This window comes from Malus sylvestris, chromosome 11 (genome assembly GCF_916048215.2).
Source record: "Malus sylvestris chromosome 11, drMalSylv7.2, whole genome shotgun sequence".
Lineage (NCBI taxonomy): Eukaryota > Viridiplantae > Streptophyta > Magnoliopsida > Rosales > Rosaceae > Malus > Malus sylvestris.
Genome location: NC_062270.1, coordinates 5,294,723 through 5,322,187, shown reverse-complemented (window position 1 = coordinate 5,322,187; position 27,465 = coordinate 5,294,723). Strand labels below are relative to the sequence as shown.

At 40.5% G+C, this 27,465-nt stretch overlaps 5 protein-coding genes and 1 pseudogene across 8 annotated transcripts; 1 reads left to right on the top strand and 5 right to left on the bottom strand.

Moving 5' to 3' along the window:
- LOC126589663 (cinnamoyl-CoA reductase 1-like) overlaps positions 1-6,009 on the bottom strand; it is a 44,659-nt pseudogene extending 38,650 nt beyond the window's left edge.
- On the bottom strand, positions 5,964-12,063 carry LOC126589656 (putative disease resistance protein RGA4). 3 transcript variants are annotated; one of them, XM_050255023.1, is made up of 4 exons: positions 11,808-12,063; positions 11,107-11,314; positions 10,937-11,007; positions 5,964-9,946 (listed from the first exon to the last, which is right to left on the bottom strand). In XM_050255023.1, the coding sequence occupies exon 4, from the start codon at positions 8,811-8,813 to the stop codon at positions 5,964-5,966; it is 2,850 nt and encodes a 949-aa protein (XP_050110980.1). In that variant the 5' UTR covers positions 8,814-9,946; positions 10,937-11,007; positions 11,107-11,314; positions 11,808-12,063. The 3 variants fall into 3 exon arrangements, with proteins under 3 accessions (XP_050110980.1, XP_050110981.1, XP_050110979.1); XM_050255024.1 differs by having other exon boundaries at positions 5,964-9,931; positions 11,107-11,297; XM_050255022.1 differs by having other exon boundaries at positions 11,107-11,297; positions 11,808-12,060.
- On the bottom strand, positions 9,861-11,868 carry LOC126589328 (mitochondrial import inner membrane translocase subunit TIM22-4-like). Its single transcript, XM_050254593.1, has 4 exons — positions 11,808-11,868; positions 11,107-11,297; positions 10,937-11,007; positions 9,861-9,984 (listed from the first exon to the last, which is right to left on the bottom strand). The coding sequence occupies exons 1-4, from the start codon at positions 11,866-11,868 to the stop codon at positions 9,861-9,863; spliced, it is 447 nt and encodes a 148-aa protein (XP_050110550.1).
- Positions 12,064-12,249: 186 nt separating the features above from the next.
- Positions 12,250-14,452, top strand: LOC126589666 (40S ribosomal protein S4-3-like). Its single transcript, XM_050255036.1, has 5 exons — positions 12,250-12,400; positions 12,475-12,552; positions 12,881-13,061; positions 13,179-13,276; positions 13,799-14,452. Exons 1-5 carry the CDS (start codon positions 12,398-12,400, stop codon positions 14,231-14,233), a joined length of 795 nt encoding a protein of 264 aa, XP_050110993.1. The 5' UTR covers positions 12,250-12,397; the 3' UTR covers positions 14,234-14,452.
- Positions 14,453-18,285: 3,833 nt separating this feature from the next.
- Positions 18,286-20,611, bottom strand: LOC126590811 (nuclear matrix constituent protein 1-like). Its single transcript, XM_050256319.1, has one exon. The coding sequence runs from the start codon at positions 20,445-20,447 to the stop codon at positions 18,465-18,467; it is 1,983 nt and encodes a 660-aa protein (XP_050112276.1). The 5' UTR covers positions 20,448-20,611; the 3' UTR covers positions 18,286-18,464.
- A 788-nt stretch (positions 20,612-21,399) lies between these two features.
- Positions 21,400-23,817, bottom strand: LOC126591083 (uncharacterized). 2 transcript variants are annotated; one of them, XM_050256649.1, is made up of 2 exons: positions 23,069-23,817; positions 21,400-22,921 (listed from the first exon to the last, which is right to left on the bottom strand). In XM_050256649.1, the coding sequence occupies exons 1-2, from the start codon at positions 23,641-23,643 to the stop codon at positions 21,523-21,525; spliced, it is 1,974 nt and encodes a 657-aa protein (XP_050112606.1). In that variant the 5' UTR covers positions 23,644-23,817; the 3' UTR covers positions 21,400-21,522. The 2 variants fall into 2 exon arrangements, with proteins under 2 accessions (XP_050112606.1, XP_050112605.1); XM_050256648.1 differs by having other exon boundaries at positions 21,400-23,814.
- Positions 23,818-27,465: the final 3,648 nt, after the last annotated feature.

Below are 27,465 nucleotides of genomic sequence, written 5' to 3'. Positions count from 1 at the left end.
ACCTCTTCTCTCTTCAACACCTTTGAAAATGTCTGGCCCCTCCGACCGTCGTTTTGACTTGAACCTTGTTGAAGAGGCAGCCCCGCCTTCTCCAGACAACATATGGCGCCCATCCTTCGTCTCCCCTACTGGTCCTCTTACCGTTGGGGATTCCGTGATGAAGAATGATATGACCGTTGCGGTGGTGGCCAGGAACCTTCTCACTCCCAAAGATAACAGACTACTTTCCAAACGGTCTGATGAGTTAGCTGTTAAGGATTCGCTGGCTCTCAATGTTCAGTGTGCAGGTTCTGTGTCTAATATGGCCCAACGCCTATTTGCTCGAACCCGCCAAGTTGAATCATTGGCGGCTGAAGTGATGAGTCTCAAACAGGAGATTAGAGGGCTCAAGCATGAGAATAAACAGTTGCACCGGCTCGCACATGACTATGCTACAAACATGAAGAGGAAGCTTGACCAGATGAAGGAAACTGATGGTCAGGTTTTACTTGATCATCAGAGATTTGTGGGCTTGTTCCAAAGGCATTTATTGCCTTCGTCTTCTGGGGTTGTACCGCGTAATGAAGCTCCGAATGATCAACCTCTGATGCCTCCTCCTTCTAGGGTTCTGTCCAGTACTGAGGCTCCAAATGATCCCCCTCCGGTGCCTTCTCTTTCTGGGGCTCTACCGACTGCTGAGACTTCTCCTAAGCAACCTTTGTGAAGGCTCCCTCTTGTGTGTTTATTTTGACTCATGTATATGTACATATTTGTAGCTTATCGGGGATATCAATAAATAAGCTTTCCTTCATTTCAACGTATTGTGTTAAATACACCAAAGCCTTCTTCGCTAAGTTCTTTGAATTTTCTTTTGTTGAAGCTTGTATGTTGAAGCTTTCTGAGTGGAGCATGTAGGTTGGGGTAGTGTTCCCTTAAATTCCCGAGTGAGGAAAACTTCTCGGTTGGAGACTTGGAAAATCCAAGTCACTGAGTGGGATCGGCTATATGAATCTTAGAACGCCATTGTGCTCGATCCTGTGTCATGTCCTTCGTTAGATCCAAGTACTCTAAGTCTTTTCTTAGAGTCTCTTCCAAAGTTTTCCTAGGTCTTCCTCTACCCCTTCAGCCCTGAACCTCTGTCCCATAGTCGCATCTTCTAATCGGAGCGTCAGTAGGCCTTCTTTGCACATGTCCAAACCACCGTAACCGATTTTCTCTCATATTTCCTTCAATTTCGGCTACTCCTACTTTACCCCGGATATCCTCATTCCTAATCTTATCCTTTCTCGTGTGCCCACACATCCAACGAAGCATCCTCATCTCCGCTACACCCATTTTGTGTACGTGTTGATGTTTCACCGCCCAACATTCTGTGCCATACAGCATCGCTGGCCTTATTGTCGTCCTATAAAATTTTCCCTTGAGCTTCAGTGGCATACGGCGGTCACACAACACGCCGGATGCACTCTTCCACTTCATCCATCCAGCTTGTATTCTATGGTTGAGATCTCCATCTAATTCTCCGTTCTTTTGCAAGATAGATCCTAGGTAACGAAAACGGTCGCTCTTTGGTATTTCTTGATCTCCGATCCTCACCCCTAACTCGTTTTGGCCTCCATTTGCACTGAACTTGCACTCCATATATTCTGTCTTTGATCGGCTTAGGCGAAGACCTTTAGATTCCAACACTTCTCTCCAAAGGTTAAGCTTTGCATTTACCTCTTCCTGAGTTTCATCTATCAACACTATATCGTCTGCGAAAAGCATACACCAAGGAATATCATCTTGAATATGTCCTGTTAACTCATCCATTACCAACGCAAAAAGGTAAGGACTTAAGGATGAACCTTAATGTAATCCTACAGTTATGGGAAAGCTTTCGGTTTGTCATTCATGAGTTCTTACGGCAGTCTTTGCTCCTTCATACATATCCTTTATAGCTTGGATATATGCTACTTGTACTCCTTTCTTCTCTAAAATCCTCCAAAGAATGTCTCTTGGGACCCTATCATACGCTTTTTCCAAATCTATAAAGACCATGTGTAAATCTTTTTTCCCATCTCTATATCTTTCCATCAATCTTCGTAAGAGATAGATTGCCTCCATGGTTGAGCGCCCTGGCATGAACCCGAATTGGTTGTTCGAAACCCGTGTCTCTTGCCTCAATCTATGCTCAATGACTCTCTCCCAGAGCTTCATTGTATGACTCATTAGCTTAATACCCATATAGTTCATGCAATTTTGTACGTCGCTCTTATTCTTGTAGATAGGCACCAAAGTGCTCGTTCGCCACTCATTTGGCATCTTCTTCGTTTTCAAAATCCTATTGAAAAGGTCAGTGAGCCATGTTATACCTGTCTCTCCCAAAAGTTTCCACACTTCGATTGGTATATTGTCTGGGCCTATTGCTTTTTTATGCTTCATCTTCTTCAAAGCTACAACCACTTCTTCCTTCCGGATTCGACGATAAAAAGAGTAGTTTCTACACTCTTCTGAGTTACTCAACTCCCCTAAAGAAGCACTCATTTCATTTCCTTCATTGAAAAGATTATGAAAATAACCTCTCCATCTGTCTTTAACCGCGTTCTCTGTAGCAAGAACATTTCCATCCTCATCCTTGATGCACCTCACTTGGTTTAGGTCCCTTGTCTTCTTTTCCCTTGCTCTAGATAGTTTATAGATATCCAACTCTCCTTCTTTGGTATCTAGTCGTTTATACATATCGTCGTAAGCCGCTAACTTAGCTTCTCTGACAGCTTTCTTCGCCTCTTGCTTTGCTTTTCTATACCTTTCACCATTTTCATTGGTCCTCTCCTTGTATAAGGCTTTACAACATTCCTTCTTAGCATTCACCTTTGTTTGTACCTCCTCATTCCACCACCAAGATTCCTTTTGGTGTGGGGTCAAGCCCTTGGACTCTCCTAATACCTCTTTTGCTACTTTTCGGATACAACTAGCCATGGAATCCCACATTTGGCTAGCTTTCCCCTCTCTATCCCACACACATTGGGTGATTACCTTCTCTTTGAAAATGACTTGTTTTTCTTCTTTTAGATTCCACCATCTAGTCCTTGGGCACTTCCAAGTCTTGTTCTTTTGTCTTACTCTTTTGATATGTACATCCATCACCAACAAGCGATGTTGATTAGCCACGCTCTCTCCTGGTATAACTTTACAATCCTTACAAGTTATACGATCCCCTTTCCTCATTAGAAGAAAATCTATTTGTGTTTTTGACGACCCACTCTTGTAGGTGATCACATGTTCTTCTCTCTTCTTAAAGAAGGTGTTGGCTAAGAAGAGATCATATGCCATTGCAAAATCCAAGATAGCTTCCCCATCCTCGTTTCTCTCCCCAAAACCATGGCCACCATGAAAACCTTCATAGTTGCCTGTCTCCCTGCCCACGTGTCCATTTAAATCTCCTCCTATAAATAACTTCTCCGTCTGAGCAATTCCTTGCACCAAGTCTCCAAGATCTTCCCAAAATTTCTCCTTCGAACTCGTATCCAACCCTACTTGAGGTGCGTACGCACTAATCACATTGATAAGTTCTTGTCCTATTACAATCTTGATTGCCATGATTCTATCTCCTACCCTCTTGACATCTACAACATCTTGTACCAAGGTCTTGTCCACGATGATGCCAACACCGTTTCTCGTTCTATTTGTGCCCGAATACCAAAGTTTAAACCCTGAGTTTTCTAGATCCTTTGCCTTACTACCAACCCACTTAGTTTCTTGTAGGCACATAATACTTATCCTTCTCCTCACCATAACTTCCACTACTTCCATAGATTTTCCCGTTAAGGTTCCTATATTCCACGTTCCTAAACGCATTTTGCTCTCTTGAACTCTACCCTTCTGTCCTAGCTTCTTCACCCTCCCCCGTCTAATAGGATCAAAGTACTTCTTTTGTGTGTCCCGGGTAAAGTTGATACGAGCATATGCACTCTTTTATAGACCAAAGAAAGATGACGTATGCACATCTATACCCGCATGAACACTCTTTTATAGGAAAAATCAGATTTCAATTCGCTAATTTGGTCTCAAATATCAAACACGTGATGGGAGGAAAAAAAGAAAGAAAAAATCATCATCCTCCAGCTGTAGAAGAGTTCAGTGTATCTAAGAAACCTCGGTTCAAAATCAAGACATACAATATTTTTAAGTTGCGCTTCTGCCAAGAGATGAGACATTCACTTATCAGGAAACCAAACAGCGAAAACATAAGATATGCACACCATTTCATTTGCAAATGCATTTTGCAGACCAAAATTTACCTGGGAACCTTGTACTCAGGGAAAAGTTCAGCAACCTTTAGCACAAAGGCACCATAATGTGATATAGCTCCAGCACATAAGTGCCTACCGGTTGATGATTTTGTTCTCATACACTAAAATGTGTGCGAGAGCTACATCTTTAAAATGAACGGATCCCACAAGGAAGTCCTCATAAGTTTCAGTGCAGCCTGCAGCAAAGATTGAACATCTCAAATCTTACTTTATACATGTTGTTTCTAGGGCCTCTTCCTTTTTCTCAGTCCTCTCCAAAAGAGAGGAACCCAAACAAACTTTATCGAGATTGCTTAGAACTTAAAGAAACGTGTGCTAGAAAAACAGATGTAGAAGAGTTCCTTTATGATCACACATATGCATCTAATTTCTAGTTCATCAACCAACCACAGCCTCATTGGTTACCTTAGTTTTAGGCTTTCAGCAACATAATATATGAAATGGAATTGGATAAAGTCAACAATCTACTTCTAGGTGCAGTCCCAGAGGATATTCTAATACAAATTTGCAGAGAAAAGTACCCTCAAGAAGGCGAACGAGCATCAACATGCTAGCATTGAACCTGGCCGAGATAACAGGGCCCATCACCGTGCCTGGATTCACCACAACCACATCCAGCCCCCTCTCCTTGGCAAATTCCCACGCTGCTTTCTCTGCCAGCGTTTTCGGTAATGGATTCCACACCTAGCCAAACACCAAACACAATCAGCATTACAGGTCCCCATTTGTGAAAACTTCAATTAGTTAAAAACGAAGACTTAATAATCAAAGATGAAAAATTCAATACAAACAGGGGAAACTCGCACCGAAAGTTACAAACTTTCAATAAGAAAATAGAATGCGGACATTAAACAGACAATAAACCGCGGTTTTTCAAAACACAATTAGGCATTGGAGTAACTCACTCCCTTCTGCTTGCAGTAGTCAATGTCTGTCCAGCAATCCTCGCCCTTGACCTTATCAGACGGCCAGCTTGGGCTGGGAGTGATGGCGGAGATGGATGACGTCAGCACCACACGGCTGACCCCAGCGCGCTTCGCCGCCGTCAGAACATTGAGCGTTCCTTTGATCGCCGGGTCCAGAAGCTCCTTCTGCAGATTAAACAAAAAAATGACCACGTTTTCAAAATGACGCATAATTAATCAAATATAATCAAAATTAGAAGGAATTTGATAATGTGTACTGGCGCGAACCTCGGGGTCGTGGACTTGATCGACGATGCAGGGAGAGGCGAGGTGGAAGACGCCGGAGCAGCCACTGACGGCGGCGAGTATGGAGTTGTAGTCGAGGAGGTCGATCTGGAAGAGACGGAGGCGCGACTCTGCTCCCTCTACTAACGCTTCTAGATGCTTCGTCTCGCCCTCGTCCTCTGCAACACAGAAAATGACGGCGCTTATTCAATTTAGAGTGAAAGCGAATGGAATTGGAATGAAATGAATGGCATTGTGGCAGTTGTGTAGATAAAGTGAAAAGCAGGGGGAAAGTTACCGAGATCCTTGACGGTGGCGTGGACGGTGTAATCACGGTGGAGGAGGAGACGGAGGAGCCAGGATCCAATGCAGCCGCTTCCACCGGTAACGCATACGACCTCACCCTGCTTCGACATCCTCCATGCAGTCTCCCTTTCCTTTTCAGCCGTCGAGTGCTCTTCAGTTACTTCAGCTGATTGTTGAATTGGGCCGAAAACAATTAACGGCCATAATACTCAACGTTTGGGATTTCAAAAATCTTGGGCCACCGTCCTTCTTTGCAACGTGCGGCAAGTTGCGAACACGAATAAATGCTAAGATTCTGCAGTGGTGTTTTCCATAGGAAGTCTGGCAGTGTTTCTAACCTAGAGCAATGATATATTTCTAAGGAAGAAAGACATGGCATGATTGTAATTCCAGAATTCACGTTCCACCCTTTCACGCCTTCCCAGTCCTTCCAAGACTCAAGTCCCCAAAATTGGAGCCGCTTCAATTTTGGGAATAATATTGGTGAGGATGATTTGAATGAAGAGGATGTTTGATCATCGTCTCCTACTCCCAAAAACTCGCCACCAACCTTTTTTACACGCAACATCCCCCCTACGGAGAGTTTTTCAAGGAAGGGCAATTTCCCAAGAGCAGGCAAAACTTGACAACCCTCATTCTTCGACAGATCAAGGAATCGCAACTTGTTTAAAGACCTCAGCCAATTCGGGAAGGTCGAGCCAAAATACACATCGTTGTAATTCCAATCAATCCTTAAAGATTCCAGATCATCGTGCGGTCGAAAGACAGTCATTATTCGTTCACTGCAGTCTCCAGCCTCGTAGACCACTTTTCCAAAATCAAGGTCGAGACGAAAAAGTTGCTTGTTGCCCCTCAATTGTGCTTCACTCCCATCTTTCACCTTCCCCAAAATTCTTATACTGAGACTGCCCTGGAGCTGGTTCAAGTTTCCCAAATCCCCAACTTGAAATGCTTCGTCGTTGTCGACAGAAAACAGAGGACAGACGTCTAGTGTCTGCAAACTTGTTAATCTCCCTATCCCTTTTGGCAAGTACTCCAATGAGCTGCACCTCCCAACGTAAAGATGTTTTAAGCTAATCAACTTTCCCATGTTATCAGGCAATTTTTTAAGTACATAGCATCCCCGCAGGTCCAAGGTATACAGATTGTATAAACCACAAATGGTGTCTGATAATTTCCACAAATTTTTACTCTCAGACAAATCAATATGTCTCAAATGTACCAATTCACCAATCTCTTCTGGGAGTTCTTTGATGTACGGATAAGACAAACACAACTTTATCGTCCTAAGACTTTTCAATTTTGAAATAAATCTACCGTATACCGTATCAACCATTGAGTGAGTTATTACAAGCGTGCGTAGATTTTTGCAATTGCCAGAAGTGACAGAAAGTAAAGCTTGACCATTAGCTATAGACGTTAAGGTCAAATGGTGAACCTTACTGCCCAATATATCTATTTTTTCATTTGCACCCTCAGACTCCGTAATCAAACATTCCTTCTTGGTGATAAATTGCACAAAATCATGTACAATGTCATGCATTTTGCAACTTATTATTGCATCAGTGTCAAAGTCTTTCTTAAAGTCTTGAAAAAAAGACCGTGCAGCTAAATTATCAAAAACAGCATGACCAATTTTTTTTTTATCTTTATTCTCTTTGGAATTAAGATAATCTTGTGCCATCCAAAGATTAATCAACTCATCCCTACTAAACTCATAATCTTTTGGGAAAATAGCACAATATAAAAGGCAACATCTATTTCTTGGCGCCAAATCATAATAACTTAGAAACAATGGCTGGAAAACTTCTTGCTCCACTTCTTCCCAATCCCATATTCTACTATTCAGAACGTCCAACCATTCATTCCTTGTTTTCTTATCCCGCATCATACTACCTAGAGTCTTTGCAACAAGTGGCAAACCCTTGCACTTTTTTACAATTGCCCTACTGATATCTCCAAACACCTCAAACTCGTCTACTTCTCTACCAGAAAATGTCATATGATTAAAGATTGACAAACAATTTTGTTCGCTCAACTCTGCAAGATTGATCATGTGAGAGGTTGCTCTCATCATACTAGCAACATTTTGCTTCCTGGTGGTTACTAGTATTCTACTGCCCTCAGCCCCATTTTGCATCAATGGAATCTTTAATTGATCCCACTTTTTGCGATCCTCGGTCCACACATCATCCAACACAAGAAGAAACTTTACCCCCTTAGTGGATTCAGACATAGATTCTAAGACATGATCCAACCCAGTTGAACTTGAGGAGGCATCACCACTAATCTCTTTGGCAATCCTTATCTCATCGAAAGGCTCCGACACACAAACCCATATTCTCTTTGGAAAATGAGCTTTAACTTTGGCATCATTATAGGCTAACTGAGCCAAAGTTGTCTTTCCCATGCCTCCCATCCCTACAATAGGGATGATGAGGAGCCCCTTCCCTTCTTCACTACTATCACTCACCAACTTCATTATCAAACTATCTTTTTCCTTTTCTCGACCAAATATCTCAGACATATCGACAAAAGACGAAGTTTGCTGTTTTTGGATGACTTTTTCAGTGAGTTCAAAACTATACATGTTTCTTTGCTTATAAATCTCAGCTAACCTCACATTTAGATCCTTTATCTTGAGAGCAATTTCACGACGAACAATAACCTTCCCGACTTGGCCAAGACAAAAGCAACGAGCGAAAATAGAGAAACTTACCTTCCTCAGAGGAGCAAGATGATCTGCACCTTCTCTATCTTGTTTCTCAACTTCTTGTCTCAGGATGTCAGTGTGCCACTCATCCAGCACGTCCACCATCAGGTACGATATTTCCTTCAAGTTGTCCAGCCAGTTTTGCACGTTAGCCTCCTTCATTTGCCTTCGCTCTGCATCCTTAAGCACAGATTCAATAGCTTGGAGATTCCAGGCGAAGTCTTCAACTTCTTTCTTAACGTTCAGAACGAGTTTCACCTCGCCCGCTACGTATTGATAAGTTGTTGAAGCCAACTTTTCTAGTAGCGGGGAAACAATTGCATCGGCCATTTTGAGGGTTAGAAACTTAGAAATTGGTTGAGAGTGGAGAAGAAGATGATAAAAATCGGTTGAGAGTGGAGAAAAAGAGGAAGTTGGCCGCGTAGGGAAGTGTATAAGAAGAGGAAATTAATGCAGGATGGCTGTGCTATTGCTTGTCTTCTTTGCTAGTTTATACAGACGGTGGACACCTTTGTTTTCCCGTTTGCTTTCTACAATGCAAGATTCTTTGCTCATATTACCAAAAAGATTTGCCTTGATGCTGCCGTTTACTCTCCTTGGACGAAAGGAATAACAAGTTCGAGGGGTGAATCTATAGTGGCCGTGTCGGCAAGCAAACTAATTTTTTTTAGAACGTAAACCGTCTTCTCAGAATCTCATATAAACAAACACGATGGCTTACGAATCAATCCTCGACAACAGAAGCAAGCATATATGTCACGGTGAAACAGTATTTGGCATTCATGCCGCTGTTCTCTTAGGCAATTATTTTTTTTTTTGGAAAAAATTATATTCAGTCTCTAGATACTAATGTTCTTTAATTGAAATCTTATTGATTTTCTGGTTTTGATTGAAGTCGTTAATATTATCGGACAGCCCCGTTTTACCTGTTTGCTTTTTTATTTCCCAAGATAGGAATACGGTGACTTATTACCAAAAAGATTTTGCCTTGATGCTGCAGTTTACTGTCTGTGGAGGGCAAGGAATAACGTAAACTTTGGGAGCGAACTGAATGTCCATCCAGTCTTTAGAATGTAAACCTTTTCTCAAAATCTGAATGCTAAAACTACGGGGTAGATTCTTATGGAGTTATAAACCCCGCAGCCGTGCGTATTCAAACTATAAAAATCTCAACTGTGTTCAAGAGAAAGCATAATACAAAATCATAGGATTTGTATGTTCGCTAGAACAACCCTTCATAAATTTGGGATAAATAATCATAACAAGGGCTGCAGTTGAACCTAAGCAAACACATTTGTATCACCGCAGGGCTCTTCTACTGAATTGTCATACTTTTTGTGCCTGCAAAACTGGGGCAGCACGGGCAACGCGCTAAACTCAATCATGTCTATCCAAAAACTTCTCTATCAGCACCGAAAATGCAGCAAAGCCGGCACAACCAATGCAGGCTGCTTGAGGACCAGCTACAACAGGACGACATAAGGAGGTGTAAGAGTCTAATCTTTACATGCACGAAAACAAATTATGCAGATAGCAGAACTATGATGAGAATAACACCAACAAGGCCGATACTTGTCCGGTTTACTAATTCTTTCACCCATGTTATATCACATATCTTTTAGTGAGGCTTACTCAATGACTACCCTCTATATCCGAGTCAAGGCTTACTCGATGACTACCCTCTATACCCGAGTCAAGGCTAGGGCAAAGGAGTGTTCCGTCAATGGTAATTACCAACATACTACACAAGTAGAGTCAAGGAGTCTAGATTCCTGTTTTGACATCGTGTGAGAAATAAAACCAGAATCTTGGCTGAATTCAGTTAAAGTGTTAAAGCTCTGATTTTAACTACGGTACCAGATTAATTATAAAGGAATATGCAACCTCTTAATATTTGAAGTTATCGTGCTGCATTAATAAATACAACAAAGAATCAACCTATAATGGTTAACATTGCCTAACTACTAAAATTCCTTATAAATAAACATGATGGCTAATTAATGAACTCCTTGATTCAAAATCAATCCTTGGACAACAGAAAAAAGCCAAGTAGTTTCTGCAAAGCACTAACCCCTTACGCTTCTTCAGCCAGATACTTGATGTATCCAGTGGTACTAGTTTCATAAACTTACGTTTGAAGGTGTTAAATTTTTAATAACTCCATTATTCAGTTAAGTTAAAAGAGCATATTACATGTCTACCCCACCCCTACACTCAATAAAATCAGTTCAAAACAGAAGCTCAAGCGAGATTTTTTTTCGAAACACTATTTACAAAAATACGGACTTTTCAATTCCACTTTCCGAAGGAGTGGAAAGAGAACACTATGGTCTAAATAGAATCCTATGGTGATGTGCCTGAATGCGAAGTTGACAATACGCATTATATAGTTGGTTTAAAGCCTTGTATATCAATGAAAAAAAAAATGATAACTGCTGGAGAAAGTTGGTTACCTTTGGCTGACAGTGCACCTCCAGTTGCACATCCAGCAACAACTATTTGTTGTGTCATGTTTAGCTCGTGCCTGAAAACAATAATCCAGAATTAGTCCCTATAGCAAAGAAATTAAACCTCATCGATCACATAAAATTTACGATCATGAATTTTGACATATCCAGAATACCTGTTCAACAACACACTCGGCAGCTGAGAAAAGCAATCCCATAACTGCAAATGCTTTTGCAGAACTCCAACTCCTCCGGCCCATTGACTTTGCTTGGTAAATGAATTCTTGTTTACCAGTCATTTCGTCTTGCATTATGGGGGTGTCTAACGCTCCGAGAAGCAAACCCACCATCAACCCAAGCCCACCACCTATGAAATTCCCAAAGCTTAAAGAATGAACAATCAACATCCGTTTAGTGTTAAGTTCTATACAAAAGTACAAGGAAAAACTCTTAAGACTTAAAAGCTCTTCTGGGAAGCACTCGGGAAGCAATTCAAGTGCTTTTCCGGGCCAAAATCAATGTAAACAACAATGTAACCTTCTGGTAGAGTTCGCTATATAGAGCAAACCCCAATACTTACTTTAAAGTAACGAAATTTAGACTATATCTATCACAACTAATACACCAATCTTCTGCACATTCTGAAACCCACAAAAATACAATTCTGAGACCACACACAAATAAAAAGACAGTAACTTTCCAAAGTTTTCTCAGCAACCAAACAGAAATAAAGGGAAAAAAAAAACCAACACTTAAAAAAAAGACTTAACTTTTTCCCACATTTGCTCGGCAACCAAACAGAGAGAGGAAAAATAATAATAATAACCCATGTGAGAGAATCCAAAAATTAAGCAAAATGAAAGAACTTCAGCCATACCCATAACTCCACTAACGACGCTTCGGACGGCGCAGTTGTTCCAAATGTCTTGACCGCGCATCTCCTCCACCGTCGGCAGCCGAATGGGCTCAATCGGAGGCTCCTAGACCTCTCTCGAGGCCGTAGATTCGTTCTCCGGATTCGAGGCCATTGAGGTGAGGCTTGTATCGGCACCCGAACCAATGGCAGGCCATAAAATACTCGGTTGACTAGAGTCTCGGGGAGAGTGAAATTTTTGAATCGCTTAAAAAGGGTGGGGTTTTGGGTTCGCCGACGGTCATGATCTTTTATTTCTTTGGTTGTGGAGTAATCCGACGGTGGCTCTTGCTTCCATGTCCCAGAAAGGAAAGAAAACAAATGAGTTGCTAAACTCAATGGGTCCCACATCCGCAACCAATCTGATCCGCTCAAAGTCCCCGCCTATTGTGAACTCGGCCACAGTGAATCTCGCTCTCCACATCTCCCAACCCTAAAACCCCACTCTTATTCACTCGCCCATATAAATATTTCTTACCCTCTCAACGCCTTTTCGTTCCTCTGTCTCCTCCTCCTCCTCCTCGCCTAGGGTTTCTGCATCTCACTCTGCAGACATGGTACCTCTCTCTCTCTCTCTCTCTAGAGATCTCTGCTGTGTGTGTTAACTGTTGGTTTATGTTGCGTTTTGCAGGCCAGAGGACTGAAGAAGCATTTGAAGAGGCTCAATGCCCCAAAGCATTGGATGCTCGACAAGCTTGGTGGTGCTTTTGTAAGTACTAACACCTCTTCCCCTAATTAAAAAATTGAAGAAATTTTCATTAAAGCTTCAATCTTGTCCTCCATTGTGATATGGGTTTAATTTAAATTTTATCACTAAATGTGTTTTTTAAGGCTCCCGAATGAAAAATGAAGAATTTTCCCGGTAAATATACAATTTTTGCTTCAGTTTGATTTGGGGTTAATGTAAAATTTGGTTTCAAATGTGTTTGCTTGGGACTCCAAGTGAAAAAATGATGAATTTTTACATTAAATCTTCAATTTTGGTCTGATTTTAATTTGGGTTTAATGGAAGTTTTGTTTCGAATGTGTTTGTTTAGGCCCCCAAGCCCTCATCTGGGCCCCACAAATCCAGGGAGTGCCTTCCCCTGGTTCTTATCCTGAGGAACAGGTTGAAGTATGCACTCACATACCGTGAGGTTGTTTCGATTCTCATGCAGCGCCATATTTTGGTTGATGGAAAGGTCAGGACCGACAAGACTTACCCTTCTGGCTTCATGGGTATGTTCTCAACAATTTCACCATTTTTAGTTCCATTTTTTTATTTTGCAGAATGATTTTCTGCTATGTATCTGTGATGCTTAGAAGTGTGCTTAAAGTTGTTTTATTTGTCTTCAGATGTTGTTTCAATCCCGAAAACAAACGAGAATTTTCGTCTGCTTTTTGACACAAAGGGTCGGTTTAGGCTTCACTCCATTAGAGATGAGGAGGCAAAGGTTGGTGCTAGTTTTGTAGAAATGTGTACATTTCGTTTAACTAATGTGTATTATAGCCATTGTGCACTGGGATTATTGTTAGCTTAGTTGTTAATATGTGTTCTTGACGAAATGAATGTTCAAGTTTACATCTTACATGCAACAGAAAAGATCTAAAGTTTAACGGGAAAGGAAGTTTGTTTGACCGTTTATGTTGCTAGGTTAGTTTAACTGGATTATCTGTTCAGATTTAACTTTTGTTTCGAATGGTAGAACATATTGCCGCAATTGGGTTGATCAGGTGGATCAGTGTTTCAGTTAGCTAATTCTACAAATTGAAAGATTAGGACCTGCTACACTATTTTTATTTTGTACATTTCGGTTTAATCTTTTTTCTTGGAATCAAGTTTCTTTAAGTCTCTGTTTGTCCTTTTTCAATATTGACATGTCAGTGGTTAGGAGTGCTCTCTGAAATATATCTAGTTCAGTTTTGTTGGCTAGATAGTTTCCTATTTGACTTGGTATTATAAATTCCATGGGCAGTTCAAGCTCTGCAAGGTTCGGTCGGTGCAGTTTGGGCAGAAGGGCATCCCCTATCTTAACACTTTTGATGGCCGAACCATTCGCTACCCTGACCCGCTGATCAAGGCCAATGACACTATTAAGCTGGACTTAGAGACCAGCAAGATCACCGACTTCATTAAGTTTGATGTTGGTAACGTTGTCATGGTGACTGGCGGAAGGAACAGGGGACGTGTTGGAGTCATTAAGAACAGGGAGAAGCATAAGGGAAGCTTTGAGACCATCCACGTGCAGGATGCCCTCGGCCATGAGTTTGCAACCCGTCTTGGCAATGTGTTCACCATCGGCAAGGGTACCAAGCCTTGGGTTTCTCTTCCCAAGGGCAAGGGCATCAAGCTAAGCATCATTGAAGAGGCAAAGAAGCGACAAGCGGCCCAAACAGCTGCTACGGCTTAAACAATATGGCGTCGACTATAGATTGTTGTTCCTGTAGTTTTAGAATGGTACTTAGTTGAATCAGTTAAGCAGTTTTACTTAAATCAGCTTATGTTTACGGGGTTCTATTTTCTTTCGTTTTGGGGCCGTGCATTATGGATTATTTAAGTTGCTATACTGGCTTGAATCTTGTTATGTTTTGTGCTGGAATGAGATGTGTATTGAACCATTTTTAATCAACTTCCTGCCTATGCTATGCTGATACTTGCGTAATAAGTTGTTTAAACGTTTGGGTCCTAAATTTTTTCCAGTTTTAGACCTGTTCTAACCATTCGAGTAAAACTCAGATTTTAGGTTCTAAATTTACCCCAACTTGCACAACCATTGGGTCAAATATGAGTTTTAATTCAAAACTTTTTTTGGGGGCAAATTTAGTCAAGAACTTCTTTCTGAGTTTGTGAGCTGGACTACCACGTGTATATTTTCTGAACTTCGTATCTAATTAGTTAAAGATTTTGGACATTTTTGAATTGTAATTAATATTTAACCTTGCGTAATTGTGTTAATAGAGGGCGAGCCTTTTTGTAACATAAAGTTGCTCCTTTGTGATGGGTTCGAGTTGTGAAAATTGTGTATTTGCAAAGCAAGAGTAAAATTGTGAGAAGGGAGAGATTTGTTCAAGGTGGGAAGGTACATCTATGGGCTTTTAGAGAGGAGGACGATGACCTTCGGTTTATTATGCATAAAGTATGATGGATTTTAGTCATCCAAGTAGTTTAGGCTTCAAAAACAACATTTCAAATTATGTAATAAAAATCGGGCATTTTCATTAGCATCCGGATTATGTCGTTTTTAGTTTTCTAAGGCCTGAGTTTTTCTAGAGTTGTGTTAGTATCTTTATAAGCCCTTTGGCTATCTATGTAATCTCATCATTACAATCTTTAAACGAATAACGCTTTGAGATTTCTCTCAAACCAGTGGCATCCAGACTTTTGGTTCTTCAGGGATTTGCGTTTGTAATCCCTTAACTTCCTGTTGCTTCACACATCTGTGTAATTCTTGTTTTCTTTGCACTGATCTCTCTATTAATTAACCAACCAAACAAAAGCAGAATTGACATAATCTTTGGGCTTATTCTTTGCAATGCCTCTGGAACTCGAACTTAATCCCACTTCTCTCTCTGAAACAAAAACATCACATTTTACACCTTGGAAAACGATTTTTGCTCCACCTTAACGGTGTTCTGTCTATTCCGTCAAAATAAGATTAAATGTGCTGGCGTGTAAGGTTATTACAATAATGTGCTGACGTCAAAATAGGGTTAGATCGAATTTTGCTCCTCTTTCGATTCCTCCTGGAAATTCCACGAAATAAAACCGGTTGATGCCATCGTCCTCACAACTCATCCTCCCTCCCCGCCAATTCACATATCATCTCAAATTTGATTTCGCTGTTACTTCCACCAAAAACCCCAGGAATTAAAACTACAAATTAAGAGCTAGCATAGTACGTTGATTTTCTGCAATGAGATTTGCATGGTGTCCACCATCTTCTTGGGCGAGATCCAAGCTTTGCAGTTTTCACCTCCTAAGACACTTAAGAACTCTGAGACTTGATTGGCCAAAAGCCTCCGCCAAATCATCAAGTGCGATCGCGTTTGAGTTTTTTGGCTAAGTTTAAGATGAGTATTTACTTTGATCAATCTTGGTTTTGTTGAGTTTTATTAATTTGAAGGATAAAATCACTTAAAAATTGTTTCAAGGGATTGAAGCCTTATCAAATGCCTTCTGGATCTATATATAGTCCTGTACACAGTTCGTGTGTTTCAGTGTCACACTTAATGTACAATCATTTGCTCAGACGATAACATATCGGATGCTAACTCGACTACCACAACGTGATATATATAATCCCCAGTCGTACGTAAGAATCTCACCTAAACTTGCACCGAAACTATGTCAATGGGCAATGTACTCCAGGAATCGGTATGGCACGGTAACTGCCACCAAAACTGTGACCAAAACTATCACCAAACTCACACTTGTTGGCAGCTGTACCAGAGTGCCCGTAGTGTCCATAATTTTCATACTGCCAAGATGACGGGTTTGGCCGCGGATAGACGGGGGTGAAGTTGGCACTGGAAAAGGTGTAGAGACACTCAAGATAAGTAAACGATTGTAAAGGTAATTGCCCCCGTTTTTACTTGATGCACAAGCAAACAATTGCAATCCCTTTTTGCCCTAGTTCAAATCGAAGTCTTGATTTCATTCCCATTACTATCTTCCTTGGTGTGTTTGATGTAATTAGGAAAGTTTGAGTACTTATATTATATACGTGTGCTGTAATTAGGAAGGTTTGATATTTTCAAAAATAAATAATACGAGTTTATCTTTTGACTTAGGATTGCAAACTTACTGTGAGAAGAAAGTTAGGTTGGAAGGAATAGGAATTTTTTTTTAATTAATATTTAGCATATGTAGGATTGTGTAAATCTTAGATAATTTAGATTTAAGATTACTCTTTATTCTAGTGATTCTTTCTTCTCAGACATTGCATTAATTGGGAAACAAGTTTCTCTCTCCTCATAGTTTACTATAAATGAAGGCAATGGTAGAGGAGAAATACATCCTACACTCGATTTCACAAAAGACGTCTCTTTTTTCTCAGAACTTAGAAGATGGCCAAGTTCCTCAAGCTATGCTCAACGCACTAAATGGGTGTGGGATGCGTCCTCAACAGTGGAGGTACATCGGTGAGTTGACATTTTCTGCAGACAATATAAGCGAAGATTTTCTGCCTCTAGCGCCGCTCCCGACAACTGAATACTTATGTGGTGTAGACATTACCGAGAAACTTGAAGTACTTTTCATGGGGCCTTATCTTGTGCAAGAAAGATTAACCCTACGCCAGCTGGAAACTCATGGATTTAGTTTAACATATGGTTGGAAACAAATTGTGAAAAAGGAGAGATTTGTTGAAGGTGAGAAGGTACATCTATGGGCCTTTAGAGAGGAGGACGAAGACCTTTGGTTTATTATGCATAACGATGATGGATTTTAGTCATCCAAGACAATTTAGGCTTCAAAAACAACATTTCAAATTATGTAATAAAAAACGGACTTTTTCATTACCGTCCAGATTATGTCGTTTTTAGTTTTCCTAGGCCTCCGAGTTTTTCTCGAGTTGTGTTCGTATCTTTATAAGCCCTTTGGCTATCTATGTAATCTCATAATTTCAATATATAAACGAATAACGTTTTGGGATTTCTCTCAAACTAGTGGCTTCCAAACTTTTGGTTCTTCAGGGATTTGTGTTTGTAATCCTTTAACTTTGTGTTGCTTCACACATCTGTGCAATTCTTGTTTTCTTTGCACTGATCTCTCTATTAATTAACCAACCAAACAAAAGCAGAATTGACATAATCTTTGGGCTTATTCTTTGCAATGCCTCTGGAACTCGAACTTAATCCCACTTATCCCTCTGAAACAAAAACATCACATTTTACACCTTGGAAAACGATTTTTGCTCCACTTTAACGGTGTTCTGTCTATTCCGTCAAAATAAGATTAAATGTGCTGGCGTGTAAGGTTATTACAATAATGTGCTGACGTCAAAATAGGGTTAAATCGAATTTGGCTCCTCTTTCGATTCCTCCTGGAAATTCCACGAAATAAAACCGGTTGATGCCATCGTCCTCACAACTCATCCTCCCTCCCCGCCAATTCACATATCATCTCAAATTTGATTTCACTGTTGCTTCCACCAAAAACCCCAGGAATTAAAACTACAAATTAAGAGCTAGCATAGTACGTTGATTTTCTGCAATGAGATTTGCATGGTGTCCACCATCTTCTTGGGCGAGATCCAAGCTTTGCAGTTTTCACCTCCTAAGACACTTAAGAACTCTGAGACTTGATTGGCCAAAAGCCTCCGCCAAATCATCAAGCGCGATCGCGTTTGAGTTTTTTGGCTAAGTTTAAGATGAGTATATACTTTGATCAATCTTGGTTTTGTTGAGTTTTATTAATTTGAAGGATAAAATCACTTAAAAATTGTTTCAAGGGATTGAAGCCTTATCAAATGCCTTCTGGATCTAAATATAATCGTGTACACAGTTCGTGTGTTTCAGTGTCACACTTAAGGTACAATCATTGCTCAGACGATAACATATCGGATGCTAACTCGACTACTACAACGTGATATATATAATCCCCAGTTGTACGTAAGAATCTCACCAAAACTTGCACCGAAACTATGTCAATGGGCAACGTACTCCAGGATTCGGTATGGCACGGTAACTGCCACCAAAACTGTGACCAAAACTATCATCAAACTCACAGTTGTTGGCAGCTGCACCAGAGTGCCCGTAGTGTCCATAATTTTCATACTGCCAAGATAACGGGTTTGGCCGCGGATAGACTGGGGTGAAGTTTGGCACTGGAAAAGGTGTAGCAGCTGATTCACATGTCCGAGGATACTTGCTTTTGTGCTGTTGTTGCTGTTGATACCGGCTGGGGTCAAAAGTGTCGGTACTACGCTTCACACCTGTACCATCCCTATCGATGATGGATTGATTAGTATGTTCCAATTCTTTCTCCTTCATTGCAAGCTCTTTCGCCCGGTGATCAAGTTGCCTCTCTATCGATGTCAGGATTTGGGTCTGTTCTTCAGCGCCTTTTTTTATTGAATCAATTGATTTCTGCTTCATTACAAGTTCTTTGGCCTGCTCTTCAAGTTGCCTCTCTTTCGTGTTCAGGTTTTGGGTATGTTCTTCAGCTGATTTTTTTATCGAATCAATTTCTTTCTGCTTCAACGCAATCTCTTTGATCTGATCTTCAAGTTGCCTCTCCTTCTTGTTCAGGTTTTGGGTATGTTCTTCAGCGTATTTTTTTATCGAATCAATTTCTTTCTGCTTCAACGCAAGCTCTTTGGCCTTATCTTCAAGTTGCCTCTCCTTCGTGTTCAGGTTTTGGGTATGTTCTTCAGCGGATTTTTTGATCGAATCAATTTGTTTCTGCTTCAATGCAAGCTCTTTCATCTGCTCTTCAAGTTGCCTCTCTTTTGATTTCAGGTTTAGAGTTTGTTCTTCAGCGGACTTTTTTATTGAATCAATTTCTTTGTGCTTCAACTCAATTTCTTTGGCCTGATCTTCAAGTTGCCTGTCTTTTGATTTGAGGTTTTCGGTATGTTCTTCAGCGCATTTCTTCATCGAATCAATTTCTTTATGCTTTAACTCAATTTCTTTGGCCTGATCTTCTATTTGCCTCTCTTTCGACTTCAAGGTTTCAGCATGTTCTTCATCGATTTTCTTGATAAAGTCCTGCTTCAATGCAAGCTCTCTGGCCTGCTGCTGAAGTTGGCTCTCTTTCCTCTGCAGTAAACTTTCTTTCCTTTGCAGTTGGCTCTCTTTCCCTTGAAGTTCACTGGAGACTGCATCCAAATACTTTTCGCCTTCTTGTTTCGATTCTTCGATTTGCTTCTCTTTCAATTCAAGCTCCCTCACTTTCAGTTCAAGCTTACATGACCACTCCTCCAGTGCCTTCTCACGTAAGCAAACCTCTCTCTCCTTCAAATCTACTTCCCTAATCAACGCTTCTCTCGATTCGAGTTCATTCGAACACTCTACTAATGATTGCTTAATCAAACTAAGCTTCTCCTCTTTGACTTCCAACTCTTTGCCACATTCGTCGATCAACCTTAGCACCAAATTCAATTCCTCTTCTCTCAAATCAAACTCCTCCGTACTCGCTTCAATCGACCCCAGAATCTCATTCAATTCCCTCTCCTTCTCCCTCACAGAATTCTCAACTTCCTCCAATCTCTCCTCCTTAACAACAACCTCGCCGTTGTGATCTTTGATCAATGATTCAAGCGAGCGCAAGCGGTTCCTACTCTCTGCAATCAATTCCTCAAGCACGCTTAATTCCTTGGACTTTGACTCCATCTGTGAATTGAGCTTCGACTCTTCGATTTCCAACTGCTCGTTGCGGATTCCGACTTCCTCCTCGCGGTTCTTGAGCTCCCGGAATCTGACCTCGATGGACTGTCGGGTGGACACTAAGTGGTCCTCGAGTTCCTTCCACTGTACCGAAAACATGGCGAGGGAGGTTGCTTGGGCGCGAAGGCAACCGTACGCCTTGCTCAAACGACTCTGCTTCAACTCTGATTCTTTCAAAGCACACTCCATCTTCTTCTCCATCGTCTCTGCTGCATAAACACTAAGCGAATACGACATCGTGGCGGCGAGGGATCGTCTGCTAAAAACCCTAGAAACAAGAGGACGAGAAGAGAGAGTAATGTAGTTGTGCTAAATGGTTAAAGCAAGTTCACGTATTTGATTAAATAGACACTGTTTTCCTTAAGGAAAGAGGATTAAGAGAAAACAAAGGAAAGTGGCACTCCCACAGCATCTAGGAAAAATAAAGGAAATAGGATTAAAAAGATAATGAGATAATAAAAATTAATCAATAAACCAGATTAAATTATGAATAATAGCTCTCTTGTGTAAATTACGTGCCCTAAAGGAAAAAAAGAAGTAACTCATGTTTTCAAGGATTTAAATACTTATTTGGCTTTTTAGCCGAAATGTTTTTTGAGTTTCATTTTGATCATTGAGATTTAAAATCAATAAAAGTGATTACTGAAATTGTCCACCGTCAATTATTTTGATCATTCTACAATTACAAGTGGAGGGGATGATTTGACAAAAATACACTTAACTAATGGAGATTTTTATGGAAAGAACAAAATGATTGACGATGGACAATCTCGTAGTCTACTTCTATCGATAGTCTACTTCTATCGATTTTAAACATCCAAGATCAAAGTAAAAAGTTATATTAATCTTAGGTACCATTTTGGTTAAAAACCTATTATTTTAAAGTAACATGTCCTACGGAACATGGGAAGGTAGTTTGGAAAGATAGCTAGAAAGAGAAATTGAGATGTAAGGCATAAGCCAACGTTTTATAAATTACCTAAAAAACTTCCTAAGTAAAAATGATGTATTGTTCTGGTGGTTCGGATTTTTTTGTTTAATCCATTGTATCTCAAATACTTTGTAAGTACACATGACTCAATCAAACCATGCGCCAAACTCAACCAAAAAAACATCTTATCTCCACCGTTAGATTTCTAACGGTGGAGATAAGATGCTTTCTTTAAGTTCATTGGGTCGATCCCTTCAGTTGCATAATATATCTTCGATTGCACATAAGAAATAACAATCTCTCCAAAATCAAGGTTTTTATTTTTTATACATAAAAGTTAAAAGTCATATTTCAAAACTAGTAAAACTAGGTCAAGAGCATTTACAACAAAGTCGGACGAACATATCTGCGACGGCGTGTAGGAGGAGGGCCGGGAAAGTATGGATGCGGCCGGTAATGTATTCCCGGATCAGGACCAAAAGTATGGATGGCGTGTAGGAGGTGTCCACCATTTTTGTAATGCCGAGATGGATAGCCTACTGGGGTGTAAATTCGCTCTCGATAATGTGCAATAGCGGATTCAGATGGCGGAGGATAGCCTGGGTTGAAAGCTAGCGGTGGAACAGCTGATTCGTATTTCCGATGAAACTTCTTTTTGCGCTGTTGTTGCGGTTGGAACCCGGAGTCAAAAGTGGCGGTACTGCGTTTCTGACCTCTGCCACCCGAATCGATGCTGGATTCGTTACTTGCGGGAGAATGATCTGCTTTGATCGAATCTTCTTTCTGCTGCACTGCAAGCTCTTTCCTCCGTTGATCGAGTTCCCTCTCTTTCGAATTCAAGGTTTCGGTGTGGTCTTCAGCTGCCTTTTTGATCGAATCCAATTCTATCTGCTTCAATGCAAGCTCTTTTGTCTTGTCTTCGAGTGGCCTCTCTTTAGATTGAAATGTTACAGCTTGTTCTTCAGCGGATTTTTTCATTGAATCGATTTCCTTCCGCTTCAATTCAAGCTCTAGGGCCCTGTCATCGAGTTGCCTCTCTTTTGATTTCAGGTTTTCGGTGTGTTCCTCAGCGGATTTTTGAATCGAATCTAATTCCTTGTGCTTCAATGCCAGCTCCTTTGCCTGCTCTTCGAGTTGCATCTCGTTGGATTTCAGGGTTTCAGCTTGTTCTTCGGCCATTTTTTTGATCGAATCCAATTCCTTCTGCTTCAACTCAAGCTCTTTGGCTCTGTCTTCAAGTTGTCCCTCTTTCGATTTCAGGTTTTGGGTACGTTCCTCAGCGGATTTTTTGAACGAATCAATTTCTTTCTGCTTCAACTCAATCTCTTTGGCCTGATCTTCAATTTGCCTCTCTTTCGACTTCAGAGTTTTGGTGTGTTCTTCAGCGATTTCCTTCATTTCTTTATGTTTCAATGCAAGCTCTCTGGCCTGCTGCTGAAGTTGGCTCTCCTTCCTCTGCAGTAAGCTCTCCTTCCTTTGCAGTTGGATCTCTCTCCCTTGAAGTCCCCTGGAGACTTTATCTAAATACTTTTCGCCTTCTTCTTTCGATTTTTCGAGCTCTTTCTCTCTCAATTGCAGCTCACAACTCCACTCCTCCACTGCATTCTCAAGCAAACCCAAATCACTCTCTTTCAAATCCATTTCCCTAATCCTTCCTACCCTCAATTCGATTTCCTCCGCTTTCGCTCTCAACTCTCTCTCACATTCCTCAATTGACCTTCGCGCCGATTCCAGCTCCTCCCCGCTCAAATCAAACTCCGCCCTTCGTGCCTCGATCGACCTCAGAATCTCTCCCAACTCCCTCTCTTTCAACTCAATGTCCGCCGCTTTCGCTCTCAACTCCCTCTCACATTCCTCAATCAACCTTTGCGCCGATTCCAGCTCCTCCCCGCTCAAATCAAACTCCGCCTTTCGCGCCTCGATCGACCTCAGAATGTCTCCCAACTCCCTCTCTTTCAACTCAATGTCCGCCTTGCACTTGTCCAACAGTTCTTCAAACCGCTCCGCCGCCTCCCGCTCCTTCGCCTCCACCCAATTCAATTTTCTCGTCCTCTCACCAATGCGCCCCTCGATGAATTCACACTCCCTCTCCTTCTCCCTTACGAAATCCTCCACTTCCGTCAACCGCCTCTCCTGAACAGCAACCTCTTCGCTGTGCTCTTGAATCACCGATTGGAGCGAGATCAGCTCGTCCTTTCTCGCTTCGATCAACTTCTGAAGCACTTGCAACTCGTTGGATTTCGCCTCCATCTCCGAGCGGAAACTCGACTCTCTGGCTTCCAAATCCTCGTCCCGGACTCGGACTTCCTCCTCGCGGTGCTCGAGTTCCCGGAATCGGGCCTCGACGGAGCGGCGCGTGGACTCCAAGTGGTCCTCGAGGTCCTTCCACTGTCCGGAAAAGAACATGAGGGACTTCGCTTGGTCGTGGACGCAGTCGTACGCCTGGCGCAGAGTCCTCTGCTTCAACTCCGATTTTTTCACTGCGGATTCTAGCTTCTCCATTGTCTCTTCCGCCGCCGCAGCTGCTTCTGCATAACCTCCTTGCTGAAAAGGGCGTCGTTGCGGTGAGGAATCGCCCGCAAATGTGAGCGAGATTATTGAGCGCAGCGAACTGTACTCTCGCTTCCGTAAGTAGATAAAGTCAGAGTGTCGTGCAGTTCCGTAGATTATTTTAATTTGTAATTAATTTGAGCCACAAACGTTATCACAATAATTTACACTCGAGGGGAGCGGCGGCAGATTTTCTGCCCTTCCTCTTCCCTCCCTTCTGTTTTGTATGGTCACGATTAAGTCACGTTAATATTTTATATATTTTTTATAAAGATAATAAGACAAAAATAAGTAGTAATATAAAATATTAACGTAGCTTAACCGTGATCACACAAACAAAAAACACAGAAAGTGTAAGAGCAGAGAATCTGCCTTAGAGGGGAGACGGTGGAAAGCGGGTAATGATTTAAGTTGATGGGTCACAAATTGGTCTTCAACTCACACGTTATTAAAGAAGAGAATTTCTAGTGTATTCGGAACACACGACACAATACGTTATTATATAATTATTGGAAGGTTTATTTTTAATGTATCCATTCAATTGTATGATGATATGTGTTGTTTTATTCTCTATTCTGCGTATCCTGAAAATTTTCTTCTATTTAACACCATATTTCTTCATTTACCATTCAATGCCAACAACAACAAAAGTTTTATTTCGTTAAGTAGAATTGACTGTATAATTTGTAGAATACAACCACACTTAGTTTTGCGCCAAGTCTTTCATTAACTCCAATGATTTCATATGTTTTCTTAAAAGGCTTTTTTCAAGTCTTTCTAAATTTTCCTCTAGTCCTTTTCCTCTGGCCCTATATCTCATTGTCGCATCTTTTGACCAAAGCATAGGTAAATCTTTAATTCATATGTCTAAATCATCTTAATTAATTTTCTCTTATTTTATATTTAGTTACGACCATTCTACTTGTCTTCGGATATTCTCATTCACTATTCAATAACCTAGGACTAAAATTCTCCATTCACCATTCAATTCTTAGGAGAAGAATTCTTCGTTGACCATTCAATGCCAAGGAGTCAAAGGCAATTGCATCAACGGTAGGAAATATGGTTCACAAGCAAGTGTATGCAACACACTTCCTCATACGGGTCCCATTATGTTAGCTTCTCATCGATTATCGACAGCAGCTGGCATGCAAAAGTGATGCAGTTCTTGGTGACAATGGAAACAAATGCATTAGTGGAAAGTAAAAAGAGTGAGAAAAAGATAAAAGAAAAGGGAAAAAGATCCGGGCGAGGATCTTTTTTCTAGAGTTCATAGGGATTATGTGACTGTTCATCATATATCGTACGACCTGTTTTCATTAGGTACTATTTATATTTAATTTTAAATTTTAAAATTTAAAATGATTTATGCCCCATATTTCTTATTCATGTTCTTTTTTAATTAGAAAGTTAAATTGGTAATTTCATAGAATTTTAGTTGATAATAAGTGTTTTATTAATTAGTAGAGATTAATTTCAACCACAAACGTTATCACAATAATTTACACTCGAAGGGAGTCAGTGGAAAGCGAGTAATGATTTAGGCCAACAGGTCACAATTGATCTTCAATTCACACATCATTAAAGAAGAGAATATTCAGTGTATTCGGAACACGGGGCATAATACGTTATTATACAATTGTTAGAAAGTGTATTTTTAATGTATCCCTTCAATTGCATAATGATATGTGTTGTTTTGTCCCGTGTTCAGCGTATCCTGAAAATTTTCTTCTATCTAACACCGTATTTCTTCATTTACCATTCAATGCCAACAACAACAACAAAAGTCTTACTTCGTTAAGTAGAGTCGACTGTATGATTCCTATAATAACATCACGCTTGATTTTGCGCCAAGTCTTTCATTCAAGGATTTCATATGTTTTCTTAAAAGTTTCTTTCCAAGTATTTCTAGATCTTCTTCTAGTCATTTTGCTCTGACCCTCTGTCTTATTGTCGCATCTTTTGATCGGAGTATTTGTATGTTTGTAGCTCATGTGTCTAAATCATCTTAACTAATTTTTTCTCATTTTATCTTCAATTAACAACTATTCTACTTGCCTTTGGATATTCTTGTTCATTATTCAATGCCCTAGGATTAAAATTCTCCATTCACCATTCACCATTCACCATTCAATGCTTAGGAGAAGAATTCTTCGTTGACCATTCAATGCTGAGTAGTCAAAAGCAATTGTGTCAACCGTAGGAAATATGGTTCACAAGCACGTGTATGCAACACACTTCCTCATACGGGTCCCATTATGTTAGCTTCTCACCAATTATCGACAGCAACTGACACACAAAAGTGATGCAGTTCTTGGTGACTAAGGAAAAAAAAGCATTAGTGGAAAGTAAAAGAGTGAGAAGAAGATACAAAGAAAAGGAAAAAGGATTCGGCGCCGGATGCTTTCTGTAGGAATCCTAGGAATTATGTGATTGTAACGGTTCATTGTATATTTAGTTTTAGTAAGGTACTATTTATATTTAATTTTAAATTTTAAATTTTGAAATAATTTATAACCGCACGATGTACGATGAACGGTCATAATCAAAGGATCATTAGGATCCTTAGGAAAAGGATCCAGCGAGAATCCTTCCTAAGGATCCTCGCTTGATCCTTTTCCAAAGAAAAGCATTAGTGGAAAGTAAAAGAGTGAGAAAAAGATACAAAGAAAATGAGTTGGATTGTGAATAAAGAACTCGGATCATTTCTGAATCCCAATAGCCTAAGCCTAAGGATCAAATGATCTGGATCGTTAAAATTTGATCTAATAACTACAAACAGGGAACACTTCTAAAAGTTATAATAATTATAGTCGTTGGATCAAATTTTAACTTTCCAAATTATTTGATTCTTAGGCTTAGGTTATTGTGATCCGAAGAGGATCCGAGTCTGTGAATAAATGTATCTGAATGAAATTGAGGATTCTTATTTTTAAGTTTCTGAGTATTTTAGTTACGACTGTTAAAAATACGAGTAATATCTTATTTTAAAAAGTGCAGATATGAGTGAAACTAATTAATATAAGTAGTATTTTGTAATTTTAAGATGGCCGATGTGTTGCGTTTCTCATTGTTAAACATGTCCCTTCACTTGGAACTATTATTTAACGCATCAAACGTCCAATCACTTTCACATCAGTTATTCAAGCAAACTTTATTTGATATTAAGATTTCAAACAAAATGACTATCTCGTTTGGTAGCCCGTATAACACACCGAATAGGATAAATAGTACGGATGCAGATATTTGGTGCAAATTTGTACTAAATATTACCCGGATTAATTAAACTGGCCACACACGTTTTATACGGTGTACGCCTACTAAATTATCATCCCAAAACTCTTTGTATTATTAGTCAGGTAGTTTCGCTTCCTCCGCTCTCTCCTTTCCGTCTCGCATCGCGCCTTGCGTCTTCTTCTCCTCCTCCTCATCCCCTTCCTGCTCCAACCAAAACCAACCCCTCTTTACTTTCCCCAATTTCTCTATCCAACCCCACTTGCAAATTTCTTCTTCTTTTCTCTTTGTTCCCACCTGCAAATTTCTTCTTCTTCTCTATCTGTTATGCCTAAACCTAACCCCTTTTTGTTTTCCCCAATTTTGGAACTACAAATTTCTTCTTCTTCTCCATCTGTTCCGCCCAAACCCAACCCTTTTCGTTTTCCCCAATTTTGCCACCCAACCCCACCTGCAAATTTCTTCTTCTTCTCTACCTGCTCCACCCAAACCCAGCCCCTTTTCGTTTTCCCCAATTTTGGTTTTGGCTGGATGACGAAA

Bases quoted from the DNA above. Each gene is read 5' to 3' on its own strand.
- LOC126589656 (XM_050255023.1), bottom strand. From the start codon at position 8,813: ATGGCCGATGCAATTGTTTCCCCGCTACTAGAAAAGTTGGCTTCAACA.
- LOC126589328 (XM_050254593.1), bottom strand. From the start codon at position 11,868: ATGCGCGGTCAAGACATTTGGAACAACTGCGCCGTCCGAAGCGTCGTT. The intron at 11,298-11,807 runs GTATGGCTGAAG...GGAATTTCATAG, and splicing joins CGTCGTTAGTGGAGTTATGG to GTGGTGGGCTTGGGTTGATG. The intron at 11,008-11,106 runs GTATTCTGGATA...TATTGTTTTCAG, and splicing joins CCGAGTGTGTTGTTGAACAG to GCACGAGCTAAACATGACAC.
- LOC126589666 (XM_050255036.1), top strand. The intron at 13,062-13,178 runs GTATGTTCTCAA...ATTTGTCTTCAG, and splicing joins TTACCCTTCTGGCTTCATGG to ATGTTGTTTCAATCCCGAAA. The intron at 13,277-13,798 runs GTTGGTGCTAGT...TTCCATGGGCAG, and splicing joins TTAGAGATGAGGAGGCAAAG to TTCAAGCTCTGCAAGGTTCG.
- LOC126590811 (XM_050256319.1), bottom strand. From the start codon at position 20,447: ATGTCGTATTCGCTTAGTGTTTATGCAGCAGAGACGATGGAGAAGAAG.
- LOC126591083 (XM_050256648.1), bottom strand. From the start codon at position 23,643: ATGGAGAAGCTAGAATCCGCAGTGAAAAAATCGGAGTTGAAGCAGAGG.